The 22499-nt window shown below is 41.6% G+C and overlaps 1 protein-coding gene across 1 annotated transcript in view; it reads left to right on the top strand.

Annotated features, from left to right (window-relative positions):
- Positions 1 to 1206: 1206 nt before the first annotated feature.
- The window catches only part of YEATS2 (YEATS domain containing 2), a 41982-nt gene continuing 20689 nt past the window's right edge, over positions 1207 to 22499 (top strand). The window contains exons 1-15 of the mRNA XM_018571977.1: positions 1207 to 1321; positions 1761 to 1880; positions 3487 to 3584; positions 6797 to 6889; positions 7013 to 7237; positions 8099 to 8196; positions 9562 to 9723; positions 10284 to 10395; positions 11167 to 11211; positions 12225 to 12381; positions 14035 to 14259; positions 16428 to 16525; positions 16674 to 16781; positions 19755 to 19916; positions 20804 to 21056. Coding sequence (XP_018427479.1) covers positions 1781 to 1880; positions 3487 to 3584; positions 6797 to 6889; positions 7013 to 7237; positions 8099 to 8196; positions 9562 to 9723; positions 10284 to 10395; positions 11167 to 11211; positions 12225 to 12381; positions 14035 to 14259; positions 16428 to 16525; positions 16674 to 16781; positions 19755 to 19916; positions 20804 to 21056 — 1936 coding nt within the window. The 5' untranslated portion in view covers positions 1207 to 1321; positions 1761 to 1780. The remainder of the gene's footprint in view (positions 1322 to 1760; positions 1881 to 3486; positions 3585 to 6796; positions 6890 to 7012; positions 7238 to 8098; positions 8197 to 9561; positions 9724 to 10283; positions 10396 to 11166; positions 11212 to 12224; positions 12382 to 14034; positions 14260 to 16427; positions 16526 to 16673; positions 16782 to 19754; positions 19917 to 20803; positions 21057 to 22499) is intronic.

Here is a 22499-nt window from a genome sequence, read left to right as displayed (position 1 = left end):
CAGCTGTCCATGACCAAGTGCCCAACTTTTCAAAAGGGGTGACACCAAAATGACTGGGTCATTTTGGTGTCACCCTAGGGTTGCCACCTTTTCTTCCAGCGAAACCCGAACACTCTAGCAACGGATGGAAATGTTTGGGGGAGAATGAGCCGTGGCTTATTCATATAGAAATAGCATCACCCATTCATATGTAAATATCACAGTCAAGACTATTTTTAGTGGAAGGCCAGTAGCCCTTATCTTAATTTTGGTTGCCCCTGTCTGCCTGACATCTTGTGTCTGGGTTTCAGCTGCCATGAAACCTGGACACAGCATTCAAAACCCGGACTGTCCGGGTGAATCCTGGACTAGTGTTGCCACCTTTTCTTCAAGTGAAGCCCGAACACTGTAGCGATGCGCAGACATTTCTTTGGGAGAATGAGTCCTGGCTCATTCATATGTAAATAGTGCTGTCCATTCATATGTAAATATCACAGTTGAGACTATTTTCAGTGGGGGTGCCAATAGCCCCTATCTTAATTTTGGCTGCCTCTGACTGCCTGATATCTTGTGTCCGGGTTCCTGCTGCCATGAAACCCGGACACAGCATTCAAAACCTGGACTGTCCGGGTGAATTCTGGACAGGTGGCAACCCTATCCTGGACAGGTGGCAACCCTATGTCACCCCCTCTGATGGTGTCACCCGGTGTGGGCCAAACCCCCCTTGTGACACCACTGTAGTTAGGGTACTTGAATGCACCTGAGTTTAGTGTCACTTTGAATTTTGAAAGTCCCAGTCTAATGCTCCTCCTTACAATACAATGGAGGATGTGAACCAGACAACAGGAAGTTTTCACATATAACAGTAATTTTTCACATATCTGCCATCATAATAACTAATTAATGAAAGATTTTAAAGAAGCAGCACGTAAGGTAAGTACTTAGGTCCGCTGATATAATTTGTACCTTGTTTTTAACATTAAGGGTTCACTTTCTGAATGCAATGTTGGCAAGCGTGTTAGCATTTCTTAATAAAAAGTGTACATGGAGGAAAATTAAGACTTATTAAATCATATATTCACATAAAAAAAAACATTGACTACGGTGTATCGGCTTTGTAGAATCGTGCCAGATACCAAAATGGCTGCGAGAATTATCGCGACGTGACGTAGAAAATTCTGAGCCGTGTGTTATCGATGAGATAGGTAATCCACGCAAAGGCTGCACGCCGAGCTTCCAGCACGGTGCATGTAGCAAAGCCAAAGCAGGAAAGGCCGAATCTAAGGCTGCTCTGTAATCACGTGATCCTGCCACGCGTGGGCCCGTCCCTGTGTTATGCCGGGTGAGCGATGCAATGTATTAACCCTTACAAGGCTAGGCAGACCGTCCTCCGTATAACTGTGTAGGATGATGCTTCTTTGTGCTTAAATAGTTCACCACCAGCAGTTAAAGGTAGGGAAAATACACGCACCGCTGCAGGAGTAGTTATTTTTACCTCTTTAGGCTAATGTAAACAAAGATTGTATGCCATGAGGTCTGCTTCCATCTTTTATTATACTGGGGAGTAGTGAAGCCTGCCTGGTGGCTGCCTGCTGCACTGTGCATGCTATGGTTACTCTTTTTCCTGGATTGGGAAGATAGCACACTTGTTGTTTGTGTTAGAAGTGCACAGTGTTTGGTACCCAGTAGTAGGAGGGTGGTGCCCTCCATAGACGTACCCTTCTATAAATTCATTTTATGATCACTGTAGATATTGAAATTTATTAATTTTTATTCAACAGTTAAATATCGCTGAAAGAAAATGTCTGGAATAAAAAGAGCCATTGAAGACATGGACCCGGATTATGAAGACATATCAGTCATTCATCAGAACAAGCGGCATAAGGCCATTGAAACATCAGGTACATAGTGAAATTGTTCCTTTAAGCAGGTTCTCCAAGGCGGAAGTTCTGGGCACTCAGTCAGATCTTTGGCCAGCTGACTAGATGTTTACATTCATCTGCCCCTTGCAGTGGGGCTACCCCCTCTGCACCAGCTTCTGGACTGTCCCTTGGTTTCCTTATGTATAATGCAGCATGCTTCTGACCACCTGAACTGTGGGGGTGAAGTGACTGCGGAGATCAGGTAAGTAAAAGACCTTTACATTGGTTCCCTTGACATTTACAATCAAAAAATACCCGTGTAGTAGGGCTATCTCCGCACCGCAGGGGTAGTTTTAGTTTTTTCCTCTGAAGATAGGCTCTCTAGCTACTAACCTTCCTGGTAAAAATATAAATATTATTTCATACCTCAAGTAAGTGTTGCTGCTGTTCTCTCCTTCCTTCTAGTGCCTCTTTGCAGGAAAATCTGTCATCCAAAATTATATCCCATTGATTTTCCCTCGAGGGTGGCTCCGATGCCTTTCAGGGGCTCCCTAGAGCCACCCTCATGTGTGCACTCGTAGCCAGGACTGTAGGCTTTCAGATGGGCACCAGTAAAAAAACAACCGAAGCAAAATGCTAACAGACACACATGCATGTAGTGCCAATGCATTAGACCACCTGACTCTTGCTTGATATGAAGTTTAGGGTAGAGTTACAAGGACACTAGGAGCATTAGGAATGAAAATATGAGTCTTTGGGGCAAAATAAGGATAAAGAAACTGGTAGCAATTTATAGTAACGTGCTGCTAAAGGGGAAACATACTTTTAATGCCTAAGGTTTAACGGCCATAATTCATAGAGTGGAACGGAACCGCTCACAGTTGTCCAGGTAAGTATACCTATGTCAGCTCCTTCTGCTATAAGCTCATGGTTACTTCTGCAAACAGAAAGGTCAACCTGACTCTCCATTGATTTTCCCTCGAGGGTGGCTCCGATGCCTTTCAGGGGCTCCCTAGAGCCACCCTCATGTGTGCACTCGTAGCCAGGACTGTAGGCTTTCAGATGGGCACCAGTAAAAAAACAACCGAAGCAAAATGCTAACAGACACACATGCATGTAGTGCCAATGCATTAGACCACCTGACTCTTGCTTGATATGAAGTTTAGGGTAGAGTTACAAGGACACTAGGAGCATTAGGAATGAAAATATGAGTCTTTGGGGCAAAATAAGGATAAAGAAACTGGTAGCAATTTATAGTAACGTGCTGCTAAAGGGGAAACATACTTTTAATGCCTAAGGTTTAACGGCCATAATTCATAGAGTGGAACGGAACCGCTCACAGTTGTCCAGGTAAGTATACCTATGTCAGCTCCTTCTGCTATAAGCTCATGGTTACTTCTGCAAACAGGTCATCCTGACTCTAAGTAAATGAATATTTGATATCAGAGCCATTCATTCACAGTCGGGTCCCCCCTGTTGACACCGCTGCTCTGATGTATCCCAGTCTGTTGCTCAATCCTGCTCCCTGGGTGTTGGCAAGCTACTTCCCTCAGTGTCACTTATGTTACCTGTGTTCCAACTAATTCTGATAGGTGCACTATATCAATGCCTTGTTGACTTGATATGTCTTTTTCTGCTGACACAGCTCGAGATGCTGCAATCTTGAAGATAGAATCTATTGTTAAGGATCAGTTTGCAGTTGAACTGAAGAATAAAGAGCATGAGATTGAAGTTATTGATCAGGTAAGAAGAACATTAGTATCTAAAAGGCAGATCTACTCGTGTTTTGGAAATTAACGAATCAGTGAGCCTTAATTGTCTTCTACGCACACAATCTATTGGAGAGTATATAGAATTTATTTTCTGTTCTTATATGACTCTCTTTCTGAGGCTCCTTTATTCATATCTGGCCTCCCATGTCTGCATCATTCTGCTGTTGTGTCTTAGGGTTGGTAGTGACTATAGCAAAGATTGTCATCCGCTCCAGTTATTTTAGCAAAATCACAATATGTTTAAAAGTGAAAGGAGGTACAGCAAGACTTGTAATCTGTTTACATATGTGGGAGATGGCTAAACACAACGTTTAGTAATAAACTTACTGAATAGCCAATTACTTGTATCATTTTGGATGCACTATCTACCAGAAAAACTAGCAACAAATTATATTTTGGCCTTCAATGTTTTCCAAAGACTTTTTGTTACAATAAAGATTCAGCTGTCAGTCACGCAGCTGGGCGGATCCCGGCACAATTGTCGGGATCCGCTTCAGCTGCGGCGTCTCAGTATACTGAGCTATATAGTAGCTCGCGGTATATTGAGCCTAGGGTGACGGGAGGACGCTAGTTTGTGTCCTCCCGTTACCCTAAGGAGAACTATGGGGAAAAGACTTAACCTCATAGTTCTCCTTTTAAGTCCTTAAAGTGTATGTCAGGGCAACATAAAAAAAGCATATTCATTACTTCTGCAATACATGCTAATTTCCCTATGGTGTAGCCCCCTTCTTATGCTTTGATATGCTGCAAGGCGTGGACATTTTTGAAAAAACGACTTGTCCAAGGACTAAAGCGGGGGCCGAATCTACTTTCTACAGGAACGAGCAGCGGCGGCCAGGGACAGAGGCTGGGGAGGTGACAGAGCCTGTCACTGGTCCATCACTACTCCACGCCCCCCGCTCTGTCCCCCGCTCTCAGCGCTCCATGCTCGGTCCCTGCTCTCAGCGCTCCGTCCACGCCCCCCGCTCTCGGCGCTCCATGAGAAACCAGGCCTGCTACTTGTCCGTAGCAGAGCTAAAACAGTGAAAAAAACACTTGCCCGGAACTACATGTCCCGGGCATCGGGCGATACGAATTCCACACCCCTGAAGTACAGACAAATACCTGTTGATCAGCCAGAAATCCAGTCAGTTTCAAACTTTCTGCTTGAGCTGACAAAACAGTGCCTTGCTGACATGACCTCCCAACCAGCATTATCAGGCCTACTTGCTGGACTACAGAATTCCTTTTATTCTCCCATCTTTCTCTAGCCCACTCCACATACAGCCTGCTCACACTTTCTATTCCTCCACCCTTCTCTAGCCCACTCAACATACAGCACATACAGCCTGCTCACACAATCTATTCCTCCACCCTTCTCTAGCCCACTCAACATACAGCACATACAGCCTGGTCACACATTCTATTCCTCCACCCATCTCTAGTCCACTCCACATACAGCACATACAGCCTGCTCACACATTCTATTCCTCCACCCTTCCCTAGCCCACTCAACATACAGCACATACAGCCTGGTCACACAATCTATTCCTCCACCCTTCTCTAGCCCACTCAACATACAGCACATACAGCCTGCTCACACAATCTATTCCTCCACCCTTCCCTAGCCCACTCAACATACAGCACATACAGCCTGGTCACACAATCTATTCCTCCACCCTTCTCTAGCCCACTCAACATACAGCACATACAGCCTGGTCACACATTCTATTCCTCCACCCATCTCTAGTCCACTCAACATACAGCACATACAGCCTGCTCACACATTCTATTCCTCCACCCTTCCCTAGCCCACTCCACATACACTACATACAGCCTGCTCACACATTATATTCCTCCACCCTTCCCTAACCCACTCCACATACACTACATACAGCCTGCTCACACATTCTATTCCTCCACCCTTCTCTAGCCCACTCCACATACACTACATACAGCCTGCTCACACATTCTATTCCTCCACCCTTCCCTAGTCCACTCCACATACACTACATACAGCCTGCTCACACATTCTATTCCTCCACCCTTCTCTAGCCCACTCCACATACAGCACATACAGCCTGCTCACACATTCTATTCCTCCACCCTTCCCTAGCCCACTCCACATACAGCACATACAGCCTGCTCACACATTCTATTCCTCCACCCTTCCCTAGCCCACTCCACATACAGCCTGCTCACACATTGTGCACAGGGAAAGGGCTCTTAGGAGATGGGAGTTTTGTGGGGTAGCCTAATTCAATAGGAATTCAGCTCCCAGTAGTTGTCCCTCCAAGCATTTTACAAGCTTGATGATGTCTGGGGATAATAAAAGCTGTCTCGCACACAAAAAGTGGGGGGAGAGGGAGGTTTGGGGGGTTAATTTGGATAATGGCCAGACATACACTTTAAAATGCTCAGTAATACTGCACTCTGTGTAATCTAAGTCAGAGTTGACACACTGAAAATCAGCCCTGCTAGTACAGCCTGAACCTTTATCAGTTACTTGCTAGGTAGAGAACCAAGCAAGACAGTCCTGGAACCTGTACCATTAAAAGACAAGTCAGCAGCTCCTTTTGATTATTTTTACAGGTTCAGTTTTTATGAACCTGTGTAGTACACAGTCCATTATATGCTGTGTACTTTATTCTCATGCTCTCTCCTGCCTGGGAGCAAGCTGTAAAATCGTGGCTGGCACTGTGCATAGAAGGCTGGCTTACATCTTCCAGGTTGAGGATGTCTCTGTCAACTGTGGTGGCTGAATTTAGCTTCATAGACCTGTAATCAGAATTAGGCTGATTTTCTGAAGACACTGTCCTCATTTTACTGCAGCCTGTCTAAGCTGTGCAGCTTCCTCATTGGGCAGAAGGAGGCATATGTTTATTTTCTGGTGTGATGTCAACTTGATGCCAGTAAACTGGAGGGTGGTGAGATTGGAGCACAACTCTAGCCACTGCCGTGCAGAGAATAGTGGTTCTTTTGTGCATTTAACAGTGGAACACTATAAGAAATTAATGTGATTGAAGTGGTGATACTCCTTTCTGAAGCCCACCTTGTCCTCAGTCTTCTATAGCAGCCAGTTGCTTGTCAGTTCTCTGGCCTTAAAACATGCATCAGATTTATTGTGCATGTGCTGTCTGACAAAATTGTCCTGTGCTATTTTTGCTCATTCTTATTCCAGTATTTTTATTGTTTCTTATGCAGCGGTTGAATGAGGCAAGACGTATGATGGATAAACTCAGAGCATACATTGTGGCCAATTATTATGCTTCTGCAGGGTTTGGAAAAGGCCATGAGGTAAGCAATGTATTCCATTTAATTCCAATAATCTATTGAGGGACATTTAACAGTTTATTAGAACTGTGTCCTTTAGCAAATATACATTTTGTTGTAATTACAGTAGATATATTCTTTCTCCAGAGCACATCTGCATGTGATCCTACAATTCTAAATCATCCGTCTATTAAAAAATTCTTGGAATCTCCTTCACGGGCCTCATCTCCTGCAAACCACCGTTCAGATACCCCTTCTGTCAGTAATTCGGAAACTGACTCTATTTGCACTCACAGTGAGTTGCTCGATAAAGATGGAGCTACGAAGACTGGGCACAAAGGGGCCTCTGCTGCAGATGGAAGGCTGGAGAAGGTATGCATTTTTAATGTTTTTGTAGCCTGCATTAAAATAAAATGCACAAATGTAAATATTCCAGCATCTAAGTGTCAATGGCATTGCCTTAGGGTTTGCCCTGTGTCTCAAGACTCGCATTGTGAGTCAACTGGTCGGGCAGAGCATCAGAAGCTACCTCAAGTACATTATATAGGTTGCTGGGCACCTTTTTAAAATTCTGTTTCCCACTGGTTTCCACCCTTCCTGGCTGTAACGTTACTGTCCCAAACCATGGCCAAAGTGTTCATTTGACAGGAGAAACTTTAAACTCTACAATCTCAAATTCAAGTTCTCTAGTCCAAAAGTCGTCTTGCTTTCCTGTTTTTTGCATGAGAATCTTTGGCCAAATGGTAACCATTTTGAGGCAGTCCCATTTGTTTGGTTTGACCCCAGGCCTCTACAACACAACATTCTGTCATCGTGGGCCAAGTCAGTCAATTCACTGGACAGACCAATTCATTTGACACAAAGGAACTGGTTGTCCCTGGCCTTGAGGCTTAGGAATCCAGCTCTGGAGTTGAGAAAGTCCTCACTTTCCGTCTTCTGGATGATTCTAATGATGAATGCCACCTTGCAGGCTGGGAGGAGTCGTGGGCACGATGTTAAATCATGGGACTTGGTCGTCAGAGGCGTCTCATCTCCTGATCAACAATGCAGATGTTTCTTCCAGCATGTTGTGTCTAAGATGCTCTCTTTGTAAACATGATGCTGTGGGGATGGTTGACATAATAGCTTTTCTCCCATTGTAAAGAAAGTAGTGTTAGTTGGTTTAGTGACTTTAACGCTCCTTATTCTAATACTGTTTTGTTTAAGAAACCTTTTATGCATTTGAATTTTCAGGATCCAGAAAATGACAACCAAACTGCTGGGTTTACAAGATCAGAAGAAACATCCAGGCGTTTTGTGAAGAAAACTCTAGTTGTTGGCAACGTCTCAAGGTATGATTACTGTCATCTGCAAATGGATTGAATTTGTTTTTGAAGAAGTGGCTTTGTACTTTACTGTTTAGCACATTTTCTATTGCCTTTTTGCTGAGATTTGTTTGGGGATTATTTGGCAGAATATGCATAGCCATAAAAAGGCACATGTCTCCCAAAAGCAAGCTGGAAAATCTTTGAGAGCAATAACATGCTTGCAGTTGAAAGTTCCCAACCCTAGCCCCCATTCCTAGAAAAACCTTTTTTGACTAATACTCACCATAGGTGTCACAGGTATAGGTTTGAATCAGTTGTCGCCAAACTCGCTGTGGTCTGGCATGTTACAGAGCCGACAGAGTTCCTCACGGCAGCAAAGGTTCTGCAAGTGTCTAATGCAATTAGACATTGCTCTATTATAGGGGCTATAGAGCAGGGATATCAAATCCCAGGCAGTGCAAGATTCTCGCAGCCACAGACATGACTCCCGAAGAGAGATGCATCATGGGATTTGTAGTTTCACCACAGCTGGAGGGCCGGAGGTTTGCTACCCCTGCTCTATAGCATGCCCAGCACGTTTGTTAAAATACAAAGATGCATGCTAGTACTTAACACCTGCTCATCAAGCACTACTATACTACTATAGTTGACACACATTAACATAGCAGTTATCCAGCTCCTCTTAACCCGCACAAGTCAGTCCATGAATATTATACATATAATAATAAAATGATGGGTTGTGCTGTGCCTTAGCTGGATATGCATACAGTGTGCAAGGTGCAAAGAATCTACCACCCCCATGGGCCCAAAGTCCATTTGTTTCTTTATTCCCTTTGTCTCCCTATTTTCATTTCATCAATCTTTAATTTACCTTGAACTGTTAAATCTACTTGATCAGGTTCCTCAAAAAAAGGCTCCTGCAGGGTTGGTACCAATTAGAACTGCTAATGTAGCTTACTACTCCCAAATAAAATGTTATTAGTGCCTTTAGCATAGACTTCATATTTTATCATTGCTACCTCATTTGGACCTACTTAAAAATCTCTGCATGCTTTATAGCCTTTCCATTAGTTGTCATTAAGCTTCTCAAGTTCAATAATAAAAAAAATATATATATATATTTTTGTGTGTGTGTAATATAAATATATATATATATATAAGTTCATGGATAATATCAATTAGAAGAATATAAAATGATTTTCACTGTCTTAGTAATATTTTCAAACCACGTTAATAACCCTCAGCTCAAAAGTGTTATTCTGGCAGCCAGTAAAAGGTTTTCAGAAGAATTTTAGTCAAGCCTAAAGGAAATATTAAAGAACTGTAAATGCTAATGCTGAAATGTTTGTTTATGCATATTGTATTTGTTTCTTTTCTCCCTGATTTTAGGTACATTCCTCCTGACAAACGAGAAGAGAATGATCAGTCTACACATAAGTGGATGGTCTATGTACGTGGCTCTAGGAAGGAGCCAAGCATTGATCACTTTGTGAAAAAGGTTTGGTTCTTTCTGCACCCAAGCTACAAGCCCAATGATCTTGTAGAAGTCAGGTGAGCTCCAACATGACTATTATCTGTTTTCTCACTGTATTCATATTAGGGAAGTTTGACCTGGAACAAATGGTAGATTTATTTTTTTTAAATGTAGGAACTACAGGCAGTGTGATCCAGAAAGGATGTAAAGCCTAATTTTCTTTTTGCACTGTTAACTGCCCAAAGAAGCTCATGTACTTTTTCGGGCATTTGTCATTTTCCTGCTGGCGTTTTGCTGCTCAGGTGTGAACAGAGGCCATTACAGGCCTTACATATTTTCATTGGTCCACTTCTATTATCTCCAGTTGCATGTCTTTGGACGGATAGGTTCATTTACCTAACTTCTGTTTGCCCCCAAATAATAGAACCTTTTCGTCTTAATAGATTTTTCTAAGATTACAACAGTCTAGTCACTATACGGAGAGGTTCATATTTTTTCTACTCGTATACTGTACACAAAGAAAAATCTTTGTCACAATGCACATCATTGCTCGAGGTTGCTAGAATTATGTGTCTTTATAAATATATCTATCTTTTATTTTTGAGTGGCGTGACTGATGAAGTTGGTTTGTTTATAGAGAGCCTCCTTTCCACTTGACACGCAGAGGATGGGGTGAATTTCCTGTAAGAGTGCAGATCCACTTTAAGGACAGTCAGAACAAGCGGATAGATATCATACATAACTTGAAGGTACAGATATGGCACAAGTATGTTGGCTATTAAAATACACCTCAAGTAATTATTCTTGTCATGATCTTAATTAAATACAATGAGGGGGGGAGGCACAGTGACCCTGGCACCCTGCTTCTCAAATGTGCTAATTTATTTTGATGCAGACAGAAGACAGAATGTAAGTGAACTAATGCTGAACTCCCGAACGTTCTCAAAATGTCAGGTGGATTGACAAGTTGCAGCATGTTCTTGTATTGTATTAGTGTACGCTGTAGGACAACTGTGCTGCATCCCAAGAGAAGCTGTTATGTGAAATAGATAGTATAGTGCACAATACTTTTGCCAGCAAACACTGATCACTAAGAAAAGTGGAGTAGTGTGCCATTATCAGACTTGCTGTGACAGTTACAGCACTAGATAATTTACCTTTTAATAAAGTCTGAATGGGAAGTTGAGGGTCTCTGTTACTGTAATTAAAATTTAAAAAAAAAGAAAATTTGCTTCAAGGGCTTTTCTACTTTTACAGCAGGCCCATAATTGCAGCAAATGGGGTGGAGCTGTGATCACATGTGGATAACTCCACAGTCCCTGACTTTTTCTAAAGAAAGAGATGGGTGATTAGAATCCCTTTTTGGCATGCAGTAGCTATTGTTTTTTGCAGGCAGCCGATTTGCTTCCTTGGTCTGTTATTTCAGAAAGGCAATTTTTTATATTAAAATAAATGTAATATTTCTGCTAAATATTTTTTAAACTTGTTAATACTAATGTATTTGTGTTGCTCTTCTCCAGCTGGACAGAACTTACACTGGATTGCAGACAATAGGAGCAGAAACGGTGAGTTTATTTGCGCTTTTTGTATTTAAACCCCAGCGGAAGTTATGCTTTTCATATACCGGTATGTTATTCAGTCAATCTGTATAACAAGTAAAGAATATGGCTCTCTTTTGTTAATTGTTGTTATGATGATTACTATTATGTGTCCATAATGAAAACTGTAGAAAGTTGCCCTGTGTCTGAAGCAAGCTAGAGAGCAAAACACTGCTCTCATATGTGTCGCACATTGGATGAGTGCTCAGAGCATAAGTGCTGCTGGATGGGAGCACTGTTTAGGGGTTGTGTCAGACTGCTGGAGACCTGGACCACTGCGCTCTGTGTGGGAGCAGCAGTCTGGCTCTAGTTTGCTGCCTGCGCAGCTTCTTAAAATTTTACTCACACACACAGAATTAAAAAAAAGAAAATTCATATTCTTTACTTGCAAAAACTTAAATCTTTACTTACAAAATTTCAATTGGGCATTAACTTTTTTTTGAGTAGTACTAGATCTTACTGTTCACTATATGGATCCTCAAATATATATCATTATTGTTATTACTAAAGATTCTTGCTTTGCAGCCGTTAACCCCAAGCCAGGTATTTAATGTAAAAACAGGTATCCCTGAAAATTACTTAGGGGCGCTGTTTTAACATTGCTGGCATTTGATTTGTTTGGATGTAGAGTACAGGAGACATTGGGGGGTCTAATAGAGCCCTGCTGTCTTCCTAAATCTCCATAAATCATTTGGTGGTAGTTGCTACTCGGATCCAGGTGCTTATAGCTGGATAAAATAGAATATGTGTCATTCTTAGATAAAATTAAAAAAATACATCTTCTATGTTTCTAAGTCAAAAGTTAGAGTAAGTTTTAGTTGTAGTGCGTATGGTGAGCTTAAGAGTTAACAGTCCTCTACCAACCTGGCTGAATCTGAGCTGAATTTATAGGTAATGTCCCATGTCTGTGGGTATCCCTAAATATGACCTCCAGATTTCTAATTGTTTCTAATACCTCTGCATGTTGCTATAATCTTCAGGTTGTTGAAGTTGAGCTTCTCAGACATTCCCTTGGAGAGGATTATTTATCTTCACAATCTTCCAATGAAACTTCTCAGTCTGATGGGAGCACTCCAGGACCTGTTATAGTTAAAACATTGTCCCCTCACAAAGGGAGCCATGAATTGTCTGAAAAGGGTAAATATGTTTTTATAACCATTTTTATTTAAATTGTTTTGCGTGAAGCTTGAGCCAAAAGAAATACAAGGCTGCCAGTGATTATTATCTTCAGAAAATTCTACCTTTCTGGTTGTCATTGTGTTGGAATTATGTCAAATCTATTGGCTGTATTCAGAACATTCAGGGTCAGTATAATTCCCTGAACAAGTATGCTTCAATTGAACTTGGAACCGCTGATATTGAACATACTTGTTTCAGTTCACTGAAGCCATTGGATTAGCAAGAGGAAGGGTTGAGGTGGCAGATCGGCCCTTGACTTTCTCAACACAAGTCAGTTTTTGCATATGGGAGAGCCTTGGACTCTAAGAAAGCTCATGGTGCTATATAGGGATATGTGCAAACATTGGAGCCTATTTTTAGTCTGCGGTCATTTTTGTTATCTAGACCTAAATGACAGATGCTCATTAAATTCCAGACCATTATATTATTTTATATTGTGGCCTAACATTATTGCCCTTTAGCGACTTTGTCCGTATGTGGCTGCTGGTTTCACTTTAAAGTCCACCTCCAGCCAAAACGTTTTGTTATTATCCGTGTCTCTAATTTTGACTCCATTTCTTGTACTGCTATCGCAGGGACAGGAAATTAGGAAAAATCTCCATAGTTGGGTCAAAGACAGAAAAAATAAATGTGACAGAAATTGTATTACTTCCCTATCCTATCCAATATATAAAAATGGGCATTAGCTGTCCTGGAAAATCCAACCATAGGAAGTACATGTATTTTAGGTACACATGCTTGTCACACGCACCAAAATATAATCATTTACTTTTGGTGATCATTATAAAGGGCACAGACTTTACTAATAAATAAATTCTTTCGTGGGGAGATTTTCCTTCTGTCTGAAGACACAACAGGAAGCAAGAGGAGATCTCTCCTGTTTTAGTGACAATTTAAAATGTTACATTTATAACCAGGACAAATTGTGAGGGTGAATCTTCCTAGTAGGGACATAAACCACCATACAAACCTGGCAGAGATTTGAACCCCTGCCTATTCTATTTATAATGGAGGGAAGAAAAAAGACTTTGGGCTTGAGGACCACCTGCAGCCATTTGATGCTTGTTGTGCAGCCCTTTGCAGACCGCACTAGTGGAAAGTGGAGCGAATTGGCATGGAAAGGGGGCATTTACAATGGAGCTGTAATGGGAGTGAACACTTCTAACATTTCTGCAGTCTCCAACGATCTGCTCTAGGATGTCTGCAGTCTCTGACAATCTTCTAAATTATTACATATACACAATATTATGTGCAGCCCTTTGGTGGTTTCAGAGTCCACAGTTGAGGCCCCCGTACCTCATAAGGCCCCATTCACACTTGCAAATGGGGTTGATTAAATGAGTCTCATGAGACTTATGCGAACAGACGTGTATGGGAATAGCTGTACCCCATACACAAGTGTGAATGGGACTTAAGTTGACAACTGCTTTCTTAGAGGTTCATTGTAGCCACTTAATTTGTCTAACTTGCCCATTACAATTGTTGTATATGAAAAAAAATATAGCTATTTAAGTGTTTTGTATTTATTGTGATTGAAATTTGAGGATTAATTTTGCATGAACTTGACATTGTATTATTAATGGTGCACATTTTTTTTTCCGTTAAAACAAGGTTTTAGCCTGACTTCAGAGCCCACATTGTACACTCAGACCTCAGCACTTGAGCGCACACCAACAAAAATGACCCAGAGGTTTACTATTGGAGCTCATGGCAGCACTGCTTTCCAGCCTATCACTGCCAGCTGCAAGATTGTCCCTCAAGGACAGGCAACAAGCTTGGCTGAGTCCCCTGGGAAATCTTTCCAGCCAATCACAATGAGCTGCAAAATTGTGTCTGGTATGGCCTCTTTCCAAATTTTGTTTGTTGAATCATCAGATATAGTGACATATATTAACAGCTGAAGTTCACACACAAGTCACACTGCTCCTGCCTGTGTCTTAACACTCCTGTGTTGCTTTTATTGAGCCTCTGCAAAATGCTTGAACAGCTCTACCATGCTCAGCCTAGTGCAGAACACACTTTGGACTCACATGAGCCTTAGACAACATGCTCAATTCACAAAGCTGACTTTTTAAGCCCTTTTAGGTTCTTGATAACTTGTGCCACGTTGATTAATTGTTCAATTCATAAAGGTATATGACACTTTTTTTGTAAGTAGCAGTGTATTACCACAACTAGTCCTATTACAACCCTGTTGGTGTTATTTTGTTATTTTCGGTGTTATATCATTCCTAGCATACCACTAGCTTCAGGCTGGCGGAAAGTGTGAGTTTCAATAGTTGTCTGTTGAGAGCAGGAAAAGGAGCTGCCTGAACATTTTAGACTCTATTCACTAGGATGGAGGAGTTATTTAACACTGCTACTAAAACTCTAAAAGTGTTATGATGGCACTAAAAGTGGTAAAAAGCCAATACTTACAGAGCAAGCTAAATATATTGTGTTCTATGCTTTCAATAATTGAGATCCTCAAGACGCAAGCTACATAAGGTCCGGTATTATGGACAGCCAAACGAGATAAAGAATATTGTAAATTGAGCCTCATGTGAGATCAAATTTTTTTTTTTTTAGAAAATAAGGCTTTCAACATACAAGTAGTAACGTAGTTTGCATGCTCTTACTTTGTTCCCATCCACTCCCCTCAATCCCCCGAGTGCTGCTTACCTGGTCTTGTATTTACCTTCAGTCCTAATCCAGCAATCTTCACCGTGCTGCCCAGTTCTGGACTTCACAGGTTTTCTAACGACAATGGCTACTTTGTACTACACATGAATGCTGCGCCCCCTTTCATTCTTATGAGAAAGCTGGACTCTAAGAGGCTGATTTGCCAAAGGCAAATAGGCCATTCACTTTGCAAGGGAGTTTGCACATTGCAGGGGAAGTTTCACTTCGCTTGGTGAATGCAGTGATACTTCAGTTTGCAAAGAACACCCAATCACGTGCAAGGAAAATTTAAATAAAAACCAGTGTTTTTGCTTGCACATGATTGGATGATTGAAGTCAACAGAACTTCACCTCATTCATTAAGCTAAGGGAAATTTCCACTGCAATGTGCAAATTCCCTTGCAAAGTGAACAGTCAATTTGCCTTAGTAAATAAGCGCCTAAGTGTCTCTTTGGACCTGCCATGTATATGGACATATTTTGAAAGAAAGGCTGTACGGCTCGGAGCGGACTGCTCAGTAAAGATCTCTGGACCTAATCATTAAAAAAATTAAACTGCAGTTGCCCTTTTAAATGCCCACTTCTTGTAGAAAATGACACATCTCGGAGAAAATTGCGATATGATAAACTAAGGAGTGTAGCTGAAATAACTCATCCAGCTTTGTGAATTGAGACTAGTAATCAGCTTTGTAGCAAATGCCTTTACATACTTCTCCCATCATTCTATGCGCAGGAGTGTTTTGTCACAGTGAGGTCAGCTTGACAAGCTCATCAGAATGAGTGTTTCCAATTTCCAACTATTTCTAAATGGCTCTATTGGCTGATTTTTCTCCTTTTGGTGCATCATCTTGCTTAAACTGTTTGCGCTTTAAGACTGTTGTGCTTCCTTTTGTTAATGTTACTGTAGCAATCTTTCCCTTTTTCTCTCCTGCTTTATGTTCTGCTAAAGTGTTCTATCCACTCGAAAACTTTGTTGCTATTTGGCAGTTTTTATAGCAAGTGGAAAAGCCATTGCTTATGTTTATTGTTTCTATGCTAGATCTTTTTTTAGAAGTTGCCGTACATGTATTTTAAAGCAAAAATCCTCCTGTAGATAAATGCTAACTCTTGTAACTAACAACCTGAGTTGGGTATGTAAATGAGTGGAATGTTCTTGATGAACGACTAAGCAAGTGACTAAAGTTTGTGCGGGTGTTGGAGCTCAAGTTGTCTGCCAGTTGTCTGTCTGAATTTAATTTGTGGAGGTGTCTTAAATAAATGTTGGTGCCAAACTTTTCTTTTGTTAAAGGGAAACATTTCAATGAAATAGTTGAGTTTTAATAAGACTTTATTTTAAATTTGAAGGTAGCCCTACAAGCAAGCATTCCAGTATTTCACAGGCTGGAACCCGTTCTCCACTGCCAAAGATTCATGGGAGCAGTTTTGTTAATCAGAATATCAAGGTAAACTTATGCTACAGTAATCGTTGTTTTTAATAGAAGGAAGTTACCACACTACAACATAGCAGCTCTCAGCTTAATTTTTGTTAATGTCGGGCTGTATAGTCTTTTTAGTTTTGTAATGTAATAATATATAATGCATGTTTTTTAGCAGGAAGAAACTCTCTTTGCTGCAATGCCTCCACTTTGTCCAATCGGAACTCACTCAAAATCTCAGAGCCCCAAAACTGTGGCTGGAGGAGTTGGTGCTTTCACAAAGGTATATTTTTTTTTTATTAGATATGTTTAGGGTTTCTGACTTCAGATACAGAATATCTGTTACAGGGTTACATCACTAAACACATTAGTATGTGGCCATTACGCAATTTAAGCAAGTTTGCTAGTCAGGATTTTGGCATACACATTAGGAAAATGGGAAGGTATATGGAATACTTCTCTATCTCTTTCTGGTTTCAGAACCACAACAATAACTACCTCCAGCATAGTCTGAGGAAGAGCTTCTTGTTCAAATGCTGTTAAAAAAAAAGTCTGTCAGTCTTGGATCCTGAGTGTCTGTCTTGATACAGTTGATAGTATTCAGTGGGAAGACCATTAAGAGAGGCAGTCTCACCAATTCTCCAATAGTGCAGCCAGAGCTAGCATCAAGCATCAGAGATGCAGAATCTGGATAGTCTCTATAGTTTTTCAGATGGTTTGGAGAGTTACTGCTGCAGGGAGGCATGGTCTGAAATGCCACAAGCAAGAATTTGGATGGATTGTATCTGTGGTAACAATTGTCAGAGGCATAAGTAAGGTCAACTCTACACATAAATCTGTGCATGGCAAAATGACCTGTAAATTCCACACTCAGGATACTTCCACCGCTAGACATTGGTGAGCAGGTACAGTAAGTGTTAACCCGTTTGGAAAATTCTGAGGTGGTCAAATCTGTAGGGGTCAGGTATGTCCTTATGGGGTCAAGTTAAAATCTCTGCAAAAAGGACATTACCAGTTTGTTACCAAGCAATCAAAACCGCCAAACTATAGCATTATTAGGTATTATCAGGGTGTGGGGGGGGGGAAGGCCTACAATAACCAGTTCATTGCAATTCATTATTGGATGCATCACAATATAAAGTATATTGGCTTCGTCGTATAAGCTTGAGATCCAAAAGGTAACGAGCCATGAAGATACTGCTGCTCCTGACATAGGTGGAGAAGGTGACATTACAGTAATGACCAACCCTTGCCTTTTTAAGACTGGATACATTAGTTGCATAATTGAGAAGGAGAGGCTGAGGAGCTCAAGATGGACCTGGAACCTAGTACAACGTTTGCATAGTGCCAAATTCTGGCAAGGTCTGTAGCATATTAAGTAGTTTACAGATAGATATGACATCATTAACAACTTAAACACAAACGTCAACAAAAACATAACCAACTTCCCTTTGTTTTCTGCAACTAGAAAATGCCTATATCACAAAGCATAACTAGAAATACCAGCATATGGTGTTGTGTGCAAGAGTTCAGGTCTAACAGATAAATTCCTTATGGAGGGAGATGCCTCTCAACTTTAATAATAATCTGCAGTTCTCTCGCATTAATCAGAGCGCACATATCTTGTATTACTATAAACAGAATAAACACTTTGCAGAAATGAAAGCAGGAGGGAGTCAACAGGAAGAAATAAACTGGGTAGAGGAGGGATTGCAGAAAAGTGTGGCAATCGGGAATGTGGCCCGTGGGTATTGTTGGGAAGAGGGGAAACAATTAGCGTAGAAAAGGGCCAGTAAAAGATCAGAGAGCAGGCGGAGGGGTTTGTTACGGCTTCAAGGGTCATACTGGCTTGGCCTACCAGACAGGCAGGTATCCAATCAAGGTTCCCAGTCAGGTCCTGGTCGGGCAGCATGTCAAATAAGTCAATTCTGCGCTCTGTTAGTCCTTTCCCACAGCAGCTATCATGGTTCTTAACATGCAGGTTTGTAAAGTAGCGGTAGTACCGGATCCTGAAGCAGGAAGGCAGGTTTAGAAGGAGAAATCTCCTTGTGTGTTTCCAAGGTGGAAACAAAAATGGGAGGTGATATACCCAGCCATTCAGCGCCCATGACCAGGGAGAGTGCCCAGAAACGTGGAGGCCTCCTCCGGGGAGGTAAGGAGTGTCTCCCCATTCTGCAGCTTTGCCGGGAACAGCATTTTTTACCAAGTCAAACAATCTGCAAATTTTGCATTTCAACAGAGATTTAAGTTCAGGTTGGTCAGAGACCTCTGTATCTTCTGTTAGAGTCGCTACGTTGGATTGGGGCAGAAGCGACTTTCCCGCCACTTTCTCCAAGAAAGGTAGATCGCTGATGGTGCACCTTGAGGTGGTATTTTTCCCTCCTAGTCATCTTAGGGGTGGAGTCGATGAGTGCCAGAGATGGGGGGTAGTAATCGTAGCTGTGGAATTCGGAGAGCTGGATTATTGCAGAGCTCCAGGCATATGCTTCTACTCCCTCTGCCATCTTGGACAAGGCCCCCCAAAGGTGTGTGTTTGAAGGTTCCTATTTTTATAGTATAACTAGTTGTAGCTAGTCACACTTAACTGGACTTGCATTTTGAACATTCACAAACCTCTGACCAGCTTTGTTGTGCCCCCACTGGGAAGTTTTACCTTCTCTATTTTTTCTTGTGGCCATTGGGACTGAAAATAAAGGAAAATCTACAATTTTGAGTTGTCACAAGAACAGAATCTTGGATTTCTAGATCTAGAGCCACGTGTGCAAATCTCTGTCGCCTTCATCTGATGAATCAAAGCATTCTGCTTGATGAATGTAAAAGGACACACGTGGCTCTAGATCTAGAGCCACGTGTGCAAATCTCTGTCGCCTTCATCTGATGAATCAAAGCATTCTGCTTGATGAATGTAAAAGGACGTTAGTGGAGGAGTCATGTTTGTTAAACAGGGGGAATCGCATACTGTATCACAGGTGCTCTAGTTGCCTATTTTAATGCATTTGGATATACTGATCACATGGCTGTACAGAAAGTACTGTTGTAAATGTCTGAATGCTAGTTTTTCCAATGATGACATTGACATTTTACTTTTTGGACATTTTAAAGATGACTAGCAAGCTATTTCAACAAGCTAAAATGTCCATTATCTCTTAACTAGTCTTCAGTAGAGTTCATTATACAACTGTGATTGTTAATCTACCGTAATCTTCTGGAATATATTTGTAACTGAAAAAATACTTGCCATTTTCTATAATTTCAGGTGATAATAAAACAAGAGCCTGTTGAAACATCTCTGCAGCAGCAGCAGCAAGAAACTCCTTCAACATCTCAACCATCTCTCCAGCAAATTGTGACTGTAAAGGGCAACCAGATGATTGCTGTGTCCCCACAAAAGAATCTAAGCACTCCTGAGGGGTCTAAGGTAATTTCGAGAGCTTTGGTAGTAGATACAGAACTTGATTCTTCTTCCAGAGTTGGCTGTACTGCAGTTAGGTTCTAGGCTTGTAAGGCTAGATATGCGTGAAATACAAATGATTTTGCAGCAGAGATGGGAATTGTTGCAATGTACCACCTCTTTTGTGTATCATGCAAGGTCAGCAATGTAGTTGTAGGAGCTGTAGTTGGCTGGAATATTATTTCAATGTAATAAATGTACGCGGTCTCATGGCATTTATAAACAAGTAGTGCTGAACTGTGTAAGTGCATAAGAATTAACAGCAAAATCGCTCAATAACCTGCGTTAAAAGAGAACGATGGGGTAAACTTTTTATCCCATAGTTCTCTTAAGGGTCACGGGAGGACATATTCTAACGCCCTCCTGTGACCCAAAGCTCAGTATATAGCGAGCTATTGCTCGCTTTATACCGAGATCACCTCAGCCGGGACGGATCCCAACAATACTGTCGAGATCCATCACGTTGGCTGATTGAGAGTGGGCTCTGCCTATCTAGAGGCAGAGTAAGCTGTGCCCGCCCCCTCCCCTATCCGTTTCTCCAGCGCTGGAGGATCGGAGAATCCCTGCGGTGACTGACAGTCACACCTCTCTCTGCAGGGAGATGATCAGAAAGTGAGTGAGTGAGCGACGGTATGTGTTCGCTCACTTCCCGATCTATAGAGCTGACCTGTGACAGTTTCATTGTCAAAGGTTTGCTTGAACTATGAGGTGAGTGGAAATCACTCCCCTCATAGTTCTCCTCCTTTTTTTTTGCTCTATGCAAACTAATACCCTTGTTTTTGCTTTTATTTTTTTAGGTTTTTAATGTCACAGTAGATATTTTTTTGCTGATTTTAATTCTTTTGTGGCTTTAGGTTGTTGGAATACCAGTTGGATCTGCTGTACAAGCATCAATTAAACCATCTGTGACTATAAGTGGTGGGCAGATCCTTGTTGCCAAATCTAGCTCTTCAGCTGCCAAAGCCGTGGGAGCAAAACAGATGGTAGCTCAAGGTGTGGCCAAAGCTGTTGTCAGCAGTGCTAGTGTTTTGCCACAGTCCTCACAAAACATGACAAAAGCACAAGTTACTTCTGCTGTAACGACAAAAACCGGAACACAGGGGTCAGGTATTGTCAAAATATTTTGCTCAACAATGCTAATTTATGTAAATGATTTTAGCTTTTTAAATATAAGGGAAAAAATGCAATATCTTGGTTTTGGGTAGAAGCTGATTAGGGCATCTGAGGTATGTTTTATATGTACTTCGAAGGCTGTCTGTAAGAGGGTAATGCAATAACTTCCTCCATTAGTATCTTCCCATTACAGCTGACAATGTCTGATTGTGAAAATTATATTGGCCAACATATTACAGGCTAAGAGACGCCAGTATATAAACTTCAAGGCAGGCCCCAAAGATTGAAAGTGCACACATCAGGTTCCCTACTCTCTACCCAACTAAAAGTAACTGGTTCTGCTTCAGGTTTATTTTTCTTTGAATTGCTTAAAAGGAAATCTCCAGTTTCTTATACATTTCAATAACATATAATAGATCCTAACCATTTTGTAATTTAATGGAAAACATGCCTCCTCTCCCTATATTGAGAGACCTACAGTATGTTTACTAAAGCTTCAAACTGATGTGAGTAATATTGGAAAGATGGATATCTACTCTTAAGTACACTAAAATGTCTACCATAATAAAACTGGTGTCTATTTTAGAAATGGAACTAGATCTTGGAACATCACTGTAGATGTCTCTAAAGAAGATTTTTTTTCTTTAATCCCTGCACTGCAAGGGTTAACTGCTCATTTGTGTCTAGGTTAAACAAAAAAAAACCAAAGATATACTCACCCAAACCTCTGAGCCGGCTTCTTCTTAGACCGGTCCTTCCAAGGTCTCTCTTTCTCCTCTGCAGCCCCATAAAGGTCCCATAAATCATCAACATCTATACACAGTGTATAGACATGAGGATGCTGAGGAAGATTACAATGCAGCAGGGAGGGGGAGAGAGGCTGTAGGGACAGCTGGCCGGGTAAGAGTATATCTTTTGCTATTTTAGCACCTAGACACAAACCAGCACTTAACCCTTGCAGTGCGGGTGTAGCCCCACTGCAAGGGTTAATTAAAAAAATCATAAAGTTCTTTAACAATGAGAGTAGCTTCTAAGGAACATATTCCCCTGGATACTCCATGTCCTTAAAGGAGAACTATGAGGTGAGTGATTTCCACTCATCCTCATAGGGCCGACCTGTGACAAAGAAGCTGTCACAGGTCGGCTCTATCGATCGGGAAGTAAGCAGAAACATGCACCGATCTGCTCACTTCCCGATCATCTCCCTGCAGTGTCAGTCACCGCTCCCCGCAGGGATCCTCCAGCGCTGAGTGGAGAAACAGATGGGGGAGGGGGTGGGCACAGCTGCCTCTGCCTCTAGATAGGCAGAGCCAGCTGTCACTCACGCAGCTGGGTGGATCTCGACAGTATTGTTGAGATTCTTCCCGGCCGAGGCAATCTCAGTATATCCGTATATACTGAGTTTTGGGTCACCGGAGGAGTCCCTCTGCTTATATT

Source organism: Nanorana parkeri, unplaced genomic scaffold, assembly GCF_000935625.1.
Source record: "Nanorana parkeri isolate BGI_ZX_2015 unplaced genomic scaffold, ASM93562v1 scaffold1885, whole genome shotgun sequence".
Classification (NCBI taxonomy): domain Eukaryota; kingdom Metazoa; phylum Chordata; class Amphibia; order Anura; family Dicroglossidae; genus Nanorana; species Nanorana parkeri.
The sequence above is the reverse complement of the archived record's forward strand: the minus strand, read 5'-3'. Positions and strand labels throughout refer to the sequence as shown.